Consider the following 10,421-nt stretch of genomic DNA (forward strand, 5'->3'; position numbering starts at 1 on the left):
TTAGATATTATAAGCAATGAAAATTTAAATTTTACTATAGAAGAATAAAAAAATCAAAATAATTGTATCTAAATATTATACTTATACCTCCCAACTTACATTTTAATCAAACAATAACAATATTAGCTCTTTTTCTTTTTTTGTATTTATTTGATAATAAATAATTAATAATTTTATGTCATCTAACCTATCATGTGGATAACCATCCAAATCGCACCACTTCCAAACAGCAGCATTACTCCAAAGTTTTGTCATATTAGTTTCTGCACCATTCATCTTATTTTTAAAATGGGGGCTTAATTCTTCTCTATCTGCCAAATCTTGCATTATGTGAAAAAGCCATTCCCTCATTCTCCTTGGGAAATCTGCCATTTCTGAGTCTGAACATGCCTAAAGATTCATAGCAAATTGAGACATGAATGGTTAAATGCTCCTACTGGCTATTACTATTACAGTTTAACGACATTATTATAACTTACTGACAATTGTTTACAAGCCCCGTAATATTCCACATGTAGGTGACTATATTCTGGATTACTGCATTTTTTTGATTTTTCTTCACAGTTGCAACGCATTCTGTGAATTTCACAATCAGAACCCCATGTTTGATTATAGTTTGAACAAACCTAAACATACTTACAAAATTGAAAAAAAAATCACTATAATATGTTATTATGTTAATCTCACTTTTCTTCTATCTTCTGTTTCAACAGGACAATCTGAAATACAAACGCATTCCGCTTCACCATTTTCAGTCAACTTGCATACACGTCCAGCACCACAGTGCTTTTTTTGACAAGGACCTAATGATTATCAAAAAAACATTTAAGCAAATGTGTATCGGACGCAGATATATGCAACTATGGAAAGGCAAAAAAGTGTTGTTAGTAGCAAAATATACTAGAGTTGAGCGTGAAAGACTTGAGCACCCAAATCTATCAGAAAAACAATTGATGAACCAATTAAGTAACCAAGGTGCTAACTTGAAAACTATTTTGGAATCACATAATGAACACTACAATATTGTAAAAGAGGTGACAGCTGCCATAAACCGTTTGGATGTTGAATCAAAAATAATTAATCTGAAGGTAACTTTTAAATTAATGAAACATCATATTTTAAATAGTTACCATTCAAAAAGTATATTTTAGATGACATACATGATTGTTTTATTTTTTTTAAGGATATTAATACTGCAGCAGTATCTTGGGCTGATGTTCTAATTGCTATTGGTGGCGATGGAACATTTCTGGTTATGTCCAGTTATGTACAAAATAATCAAACCCCAGTCGTTGGAATCAATTCCAATCCAAGTTCATCACTTGGTTATTTATGTTTACCAGATATCTGTTCCCGAAATATACAGAACACGTTTGATACGTTAGAAAAACAAAATTTTTTTTTTATTGACAGAAGAAGAATAAGAGTTTCGATGAAAAGTATCAAAAGTAAGAATTTATTTTTTGTTTTAATAAATTATTTAATAATATTCAGGGCAGTGAAGTTATGACATTATAAATACATTCAATTTATTGCATTATTGCTTTGAAATATATCCAAAATTTGAAATTTGCATTGGAAAAATGTAAATGAAAACATTATCTTTTTATTTGCTTAAATTATTATTGCATTGCACAACAAGTACATTTTTAAGTTTTCAACCATCTGTTATTGTACAACATATTCTTATATCTGGAGAAACTTCTTACGACATTGCTGGATATAATTGGTGCAATGATGTGTACTAATAATTTAGAATATTACAGCTCACGTCTTCTGGCAACAGGGACGGACTTAGAATAAAAATCGACCCCAGGAAAACAGAAAATTTAGCCTAAATATTAAAACCCAAAAATAGTTTTTTTGGTTTAACGTTTAACATTTTGTTAGGTGTTTTTACCCTTTTTCTTTTTATGCCTTAGTTACAAAATACATTAAATCGGCCCAGATTTATTCAAACAACCAACATTTTCACCCACCCATTATCCTAGTAGTCTGCTCCTGTCTGAAAACATCTCCATTGAACATTTTAAAAATAAGAATATTAGTTACAAACTCATAATTTATTTTTACAATACTTAATTTATGGTATTTTAAAATTATGTTAGTTTCTGCTGGTTTTAAACCATAGTTGGAACGAATAAACATGAAGTTTGTTTCCATTAACCCATTAACGCCATGCGTTGCCATATGCAGCATAGATTTTTTACAATCATTTTTTGACGTTTTCAAAAAAATTTTTGTTAAAATTGTAAATAAAAAAATTCCGGCGCTAATGAATTAAACTATGACTTATGTTGAGCTTTTTAAATATACACACTGCTACAATTCATATTATGTATAAAGCTATATATTATTTAAATTATTAAAAAAATTGTTTAGATGGCTCTAAAACAAATACTAAAATCACTAAAATTGCAATTTGAAAAATTAATTTAATTTATCAGTTTAATTAAAAACATTTTAAGCTTATTTAGCAATAAATATATAAAAAGAAAGAAAGATGCAAATGCAATAAATTCACTCCCCTAATAATATTATTTATTTATTTTTAGAAAAAATGGAACCACCTTTAAATATGTATCAAGATTTTGTAAAAATTAGACCAGATTCACATTCATCACATGACATGTTGGCACTTAATGAAGTATTTATTGGTGATAAAATGCCAGGACGTACTTCTGAAATGGAGTGCAAATTTGATGGAAATATGCCCATAAAAATTAAATCATCAGGACTATGTATAAGTACTGGGACTGGATCAAGTGCATGGAGTTATGCATTAAATAAAATTAGTGTTAATGAAGTTCAGAGGATTTTAAGTCACAAATTTTGTCAAATATCAAAACAAGAATGTATAAAAATAGCTAATGAGTATAACAAAAATCTAGTTTATAGGCCAGATTTGGAATATTTACAGTACACTATAAGAGAACCAACAGGAAGATCACTTTGGCAGTCAAATGATGAATTAATAAAGTCTGATAAAATTAAACAAGCAGAAGTAGAAACTCACTGTGAAGAAGGATGTATAATACTAGATGGATTTCTGATATATGTTTTTCCCAAGGGTGCACAAGCTATTTTAACTTCAAGACCCGAAGATTCAATTAAGTCAGTTATGATTAATGTTGACTAAAATAGTAATTCAATTTTATAAATTTTTAACTACCGAAATTGTGATATTTTAATACAATTTTAATAATAAAAAATAAAAAATAACTAATATTTAGTTGTGACAAAAATATATATTTTAAAATAATATTGTACCGCATTTTTTAAAATATTTTATACAAGTAGAATATTAGGGCCAAGAAAATTAATTTATTTAAATTATTTATAGTGTTCTATACCTATTGTAATTATAATTATTATTTAAGATTATATGAAATTAGGATGTTATACATAATATATAAATATTTAGACGATTAATATGATTTAATTTAATTTTTATACTTAATAAGTAGTTATAGTTGATACTAAAAATCATTATACTAAGTATAAAAAAAAATATGATATTCTAATTCAAAAGTAAATTTTGCATGTCATCTGCGTTCAAATAAATGTTAAGCATTCTAAATGTTTTAAAATCGTCCTTATTTTATTTAAATAAAAAAAAATATGTGTTTGAAACTACAAATATCTGAAATATTTTTCAAATGTGTACTAATAAATTTTTCAATACAATTCTGACACTAATTTATTACCACTAATTGGATATGGATATAAATTTAAAGTTTATAAAATATAATATCCATTAGTTATTTTAAACTATGCATTAAAAGAAAACTGAGGTATTTGAATGATACAAAATATTATTACAATTTACAGAGAAACAGTATTACATCCGTGAACTTAGTATGTTAGATTATGATATTATCTTTGTCAGTACCAATAAAAAAAAGGTACCACCAAGCAGTTTTCTACATTAATTTGATTGGATCACTATTATATTAGCTATGATTATGATTCTAATAATAATAACAAGAAAATACAAGCAATGTATTTATAAACAGATATTTCATATGCAACACTTTCTGTAAGCATAGCTGGTTAGAAGAGAAAGGGTAATTGACAATTGTAAATTAAAAAATTCACTTGAAATGTCACTAATCATTAGTTTTTTTTATTTCTAAAAACATTATAAATACAAATAATTACTTTGTTGATTGGTCATTTCTGAAAGTTGAAGTACATTCATCTGAGATGGTTCATCATCAGTATTTTTTTTGCCTTCCAAAGATTTAACCAAAACATTTTCCATAAGATTTTTTGGCAAACTTTCAATTTTATTCTTCATCCATTTCTTAGTCTTTCTCTATTAAAAATTAGTAAATAAAATAATATATTTAGTCTTTTAAGTTTGAAAAAAATTGATCTAATTTAGTAAAAGTAGGCCATTATTGTCATTGAACAGGGAGTTTCAGGAATAAACCTATAAGTGACCGCTAATCTAATGAATGAAAAAAATATTATAAATCAACATAATGATACGTGGTCACTTATAAAAACCTAGCATAGACAATGGAGCAAATAAGGAATGGCTTGTGCAGGCTAAGCCCCACAAAACTCATAGAAGCCCCTTCAAAAAATATGAATAAAATTAGTATCTAGGTATTTAATTAATAAACATTAAAAAAATTCTCAGCTAGAGCCCCCTTCACCATTCTGAAATTTGTTCCTATTTTTGACACTGAGTATAGAAACCAAACAGTACGGGGTGATTCTTTTAACAGTAAACACTCATTATCTCAAAAAGAATTAACACATTTTCGAGAATATTTTTTTTTACAATTTGTCATTTGAAGTCGTTAAAAGCCCTATTATTTAACATACTTTTTCAAGTTCATGGTAAATACGTAAATTAAAAATAAAACCGGCTTGACATTTTCACCAACAAGATATTTGATGAAGAAATATTTATAGAAGTATCATACAGAATTATTTTCTAAAAGATATTGAACTTAACATATAAACAACTTTGAAAATTTGTTTAGTTTGAAAAAATTTCACTTTTAATTTTATAAAAATATAATTTGGTATTTTTAGAATTTATTATTAAAACCGGAAAATTATATAATATACCTACAGCTATAATAATACGTCTATAAGGTTACCTTATTAGCTAATATTATGTTATTATAATAATCAAAATACCTAAGTGTATCGATTAATATTTTTACAGTAGATACTAGATAGTTTAAAGTTTAAATATTATAGACAATTTTATGAAAATGTTCACAATTTTTTTTTATCTTTTCCGCGTCGAGGTGGTCCAGTAAGACAATATAGGTACCTGAATTTTCAATAAAAACAAATTAATCAACATATCAATGTACTTACATAAAATAGTTGGTTAATAAATGTAAAAATATATTAAGCATGCATTTTTAAAATAATAATAAAAGAATAATTCATACTGGTTTTTCTTCTAACGACAAAGAACACTCAAACAATATAAATAATACCAATGTCCGAATAACAAGATCCTTGAACTGAACCATATTGACGGTTAAATCCTAAAAAGTAAATATTTATTTTATTACTGTTAGCTATTTCATTGTTGCTTTAGATTTTTAATCAAATTATTGATATATATAATTAATATGACACTTAGGTACCTACTTACAATGTAAATTTGCACAATTTATAATAGAATTGCAAATAATTTGTGCCTACTTAAAAATAACATATTTCTCATGCAATATGCACATGATATATGAAAATAACTAAGTAGGTATTACTACACCACTGACTTGGACACTTGGCCACGGTAGTAATTACTAGTATACACCCGTGTGCTTAAAATGTAAGATCTTAGCCTCAGTAGTACTGACTATTGGGGCACTGGGCCCGTCCAATTATGTCCCTAATTATAAAAGTTAATTTTTCGAAAACAAAGGAAGTAAGTTGATGTTATTATATTTCTACAAGTAGCTAGTCAGTCTACGCACGCGTGGCCCGTAACTCTTCATTATTAAGGGCGTGGCCTTTAAAATCATTGAAAAAAGAGACAAAAACATAAAGCAAAAAAAAAATAAGTACAATTTTATGTCACAAATATTATGTTAGAGAGATTTATTTGGTATAGGTACATAATAATATATTATGTTACGTACTTTCCCAATTCCCAGCAAAATGTACATAAAATATTTTTTTTTCAACAAGTTTTTTTTGTGCGGCTAGCATGGGCATAGTAGGTAGGTCGTAGGTACCTACCTATTCTATTCAATATTTTTGGCCCCGTTGATAATTTACGTTTGAAATGCCTGTTCTACAAAATGACACCGCTATTTAGAGAGCAGTATAGATATTAGATGCATAATATAATAATATTATATTATATATTAGGTACTTATGGTGTTAACAATGATTAATAAGTTAGGCAGTGCAGTTATATAGGCTGTCGCCTGTCATTAAAATCATAGTCCTGGTTATCACGTTACTAATCTTTGGCCACAAATCGATTAAAACTAGCATTGTATATTTATATAATTTACAGAGGGCATTTGCAGTTAGTATCATAATCTCGTATAGTTTAATTTCTAAAATCTAAAATGAATACAAATTCTAAAAACAACAACCGATTGGCACTTTTATTATTTATCATAGATCACAGACTTCAGTTAACTTTCGATAGTCGTGTATGATTCAACTATTCTGCGTATTGTGTTAATTTAGTTGAGTACCTTATTCTACCTAAATTAAAATTAATTTTTTTCGTGACGCATGTTTACATTAATCTTTTGATTTGGGCAAAATATGATCTAAAAATAATAAATGGGTGGTGCAACTAAAAATATAAAATTACCGCAAACTGCTCGAAAAGTATCGAAAATCATTTCTAGCATGTTTAATAAACAGACAAAACTATAGCCGGTAAGCAAGCAATAAAAAAAAATATATTATAATTTAAGATAATATTAATTTGTAAACATATCATATACCTATATAAGAGTAATGAATCAGGTAAAATTGAATTATAGATAATGTAGTTGATATATTTTCAAAAAAAAAAAAGAAGATATCCTAATAAACTACTAATATTTTTACCCATTCAGGCCGGTCAAAACCTTTTCCCCCCTCTATTGAAAACTGAAATGACGCAACTGTAATAGGCCTCTCTTCCCAAAAAATCAATGAAATGTCCGACCATGTATAATATAGTCGTTAGATAATCAGTAATAGAATCATTGTATTGTACTCCTAATATATTATAACATTTTAAATGTTCATAATAATTCAGTACCAGCTACGTCATCACCACATAATTTGTGTAAATGAGCACAATTGCCTTAATTAAAACCCGGAGAGTAATAACAGTTCAGTAATTTACGTTTATTATCATTAACATTAAATAGATATATAAACCTAATCAAATTTAATTGGGTTAATTCATTTTGCAATATTTTTTTTCTTTATGAAAAAATACACTGATGATGCGATTTAATTAGAATCCAAGTCATCAAAACTAATAATGCCTACGTTATAACTCATAATGTAGCAAACATATGATTATGTATCACCATTTTTCATTCAAAAATGATTTCGAATATTATTAAATTCAGTAATAATTAATACAGTTCATTTTTTTTTTTTATAATGAGTATATAATATATAAAAATAATAATTTTCTACCTAATTAATATTATATTTATATAGGTAGATCTTAGGTACTTATAACTATATATCTACGACTGCTATGTTTAGATGATCACAAAAAACTAAAAACCTTTTAGGTAGTATTATAATATAGGTATTTTAACTATATAGTATCTACCTAGGATAAGTACCTACTAAGTATAGGTACGTTATTTTACCATAGACAAAGTAATAAGTATTATTGACTATTTTAAAAACCAAACCCATAATATTTAAAGTACATTTCAGTGGCGTAATTTCAGTTTTTATTGGACTAGGGCAACTTTTAACTGCTTTTCCGACTCAAAATTTTTTTCACTTAGATTTTCATAGCATAGTGCCATAGTGGTTAAGGGAGGGGGGTGGTTTTGGTAAATGTGCCGACAAGGTCGATGTAAATACTAGACTTGGGCAAATGCCCCCAGTCCCCCCCCTCTAAATGACGCCAATGGTACATTTTAGACAATTATTATTATAGTTATTATGTAAATGTATGCACCTAATAAAACCAGTTATTACTTATTTATCATTGTATTAGTTTGTTTACGTAACACGATACCCGATAGCCAACTATCGATAAACTATAGCTATTATAATGTATAAATGTTTTAAACATGTTTTTATATTCATAATTTACTTTGCTAAAATTTTGTTATTTTCATATTATAAATTATAATTATTACATGCCATTATTTAATAATGTCGTACCTAGTTATCTTTTTCCATTACGAAATTATTGAAATTAAAATAACAGTTCTATATCAAATGACTTCCTTTCGACCCATATTATATACCTACCTACCTATCATTATTATCTGGGCCGGACATAAAATATTTTTTTTCTATTCATTATTTTAACTGATTACTTTTTACCGGAACATAATAATATATTTTTAATCTTAAAAATATTAGATAATAATGCTTATCTAAGTGACCCTAAAACCGGAAAAAGTTATCTGTAGCATTTTTTTTATCGGAATATAGACTTATTATAGCCTTCTGTTCGTTGAATATAATAATTAATAAACAAAATAATAATATTCAACAAACAGTTGCTATATCAGGCACGTCTTCTGTATAGTACCTACTATACTACTATAGTTAATTATGATATTATGTATAAATAATATCTTACACTTCATTACTTCCTAATATTTTACACAACGATGTAGGTATATATTGTTGTAATAAATCATATATTATAGACACAATTTAAACATTTTGGTTTGTATAATGTGTCAATGTTATATATATTAAATATTGTGTTTTCCTGTATTTAAAGAACGTGGTGATCCACCATTTTATATATATATATATATATATATATATATATATATATATATATAATTAAAAATAAAGACAAGTACAAATTAAAAAGACTGATTACGTTTAAAAATAGTACACCTACCTAATATAGTAATATATTTATCATTTATTTAGGTAGGTAGGTATGTATTAGGTGAAAAATGTAAAATATACCAATATAAGTAACCCACAACATAATATAGGTAGTATTTATTTTTTCGGTAGCTCAGATACATATAGTTATCTGTCTATCTGTATGTCTGTCTGTTTGTCCAGGAAAGTTAACGAAATGGATTAACCAATTTTTACGGGGTTTTAACATGTATAGTGTATAGTATTATATATTTCAACTGAAGCAAAACGGAAAACGATAGATATATAGATTAACTTTAAGTCTTTAACCCTGCAGGTAGTCGAGAAATATAGCTAGTATATTATGATACCTATGTAATAAAACTATCATTAAAATATTAATAGCCAATATAGGTAAATACCTATTTGTCATGATATTGAAAGCGTATACTCGGATGCTTGTTATATTATGAATAAACACTAAAAAAGTGTATCTTAATTCTGTACATAATATACATATATTTTATTTATGATTGTTAATGTTATATATTTAATTATTGCTATAATATGCATGTTTGTAGGTATAATGTATAAAACATATATAAATTGTAATCTATAATTTTAAGTAGATATTCAAGCCACAAGGTTAAAAGCTTAGTTACAATAGTTATTATAATATCATAATATGATTGCTTACATACAAAATTATATTATTATGTAATTTAATGCAGGTAGTTATGGTTTATCACTAAAGTCTAACACAAATAATAATATAAACCAATAATTTATAATTTTATTACTTATATTATAAAAAAAAATATTTATTAAAATAATAATAACTTACTTTTTTGTATCAGACTTCGATTAGTAGGTACCTACTGCAATCCAGCCAAACAACTTATTTTATAAGAGCGCATAAATACATATCATACTCACTATACACAATGAACTATAGTCAGAAACGGAAATGTGTTCCATCCGTTTGTATATAATATACATTGATAAATTGTGTATATATACATTGTTGAACTTCAGCTCTCTCTGTTGATCACTAATTGCAAACGATGATTTGATAGACTTAACATGGAAAGCAGCGAATAACAATGATTATTTTTATTTGAATGATTTTCAAACGTGTGTTGGTCGAAGTACCTATATTCAATATCGTATAAAATAATTAATAACATTTAAAAAGCATAGTTTGGGTAATAATATTATAGAAAGCACAAATAATCACGTCTTATTCGTAACAATGTCGTAACGATTAATTTCAATCAATATTAATTTAACATTAAGTACATAGTATTGGTTTTTTTTTTAATAATTTATCTTCCTACTAATTTACGACAGTCGAACATATAATATTATTTATAATATTATAGAAGGCGTACGTTAAAATATTT

The 10,421-nt window shown here is 26.4% G+C and overlaps 2 protein-coding genes across 2 annotated transcripts in view; one reads left to right on the plus strand and one right to left on the minus strand.

Annotated features, from left to right (window-relative positions):
• LOC132947836 (NAD kinase 2, mitochondrial) overlaps positions 1 to 3,590 on the plus strand; it is an 8,562-nt gene extending 4,972 nt beyond the window's left edge. Inside the window, exons 2-4 of the mRNA XM_061018073.1 lie at positions 714 to 1,088; positions 1,184 to 1,448; positions 2,556 to 3,590. Of these exons, the coding sequence (XP_060874056.1) occupies positions 807 to 1,088; positions 1,184 to 1,448; positions 2,556 to 3,139 (1,131 nt within the window). The 5' untranslated portion in view covers positions 714 to 806 and the 3' untranslated portion in view covers positions 3,140 to 3,590. The remainder of the gene's footprint in view (positions 1 to 713; positions 1,089 to 1,183; positions 1,449 to 2,555) is intronic.
• Positions 1 to 10,016, minus strand: part of LOC132947837 (SPARC) — an 11,058-nt gene extending 1,042 nt beyond the window's left edge. The window contains exons 1-6 of the mRNA XM_061018074.1: positions 9,863 to 10,016; positions 5,421 to 5,519; positions 4,162 to 4,318; positions 688 to 803; positions 480 to 626; positions 188 to 390 (exon numbers count right to left, since the gene is read on the minus strand). Of these exons, the coding sequence (XP_060874057.1) occupies positions 188 to 390; positions 480 to 626; positions 688 to 803; positions 4,162 to 4,318; positions 5,421 to 5,504 (707 nt within the window). The 5' untranslated portion in view covers positions 5,505 to 5,519; positions 9,863 to 10,016. The remainder of the gene's footprint in view (positions 1 to 187; positions 391 to 479; positions 627 to 687; positions 804 to 4,161; positions 4,319 to 5,420; positions 5,520 to 9,862) is intronic.
• Between the last annotated feature and the right edge of the window lie 405 nt (positions 10,017 to 10,421).

This window comes from Metopolophium dirhodum, chromosome 6, assembly GCF_019925205.1.
Source record: "Metopolophium dirhodum isolate CAU chromosome 6, ASM1992520v1, whole genome shotgun sequence".
NCBI classification, from domain to species: Eukaryota; Metazoa; Arthropoda; class Insecta; order Hemiptera; family Aphididae; genus Metopolophium; species Metopolophium dirhodum.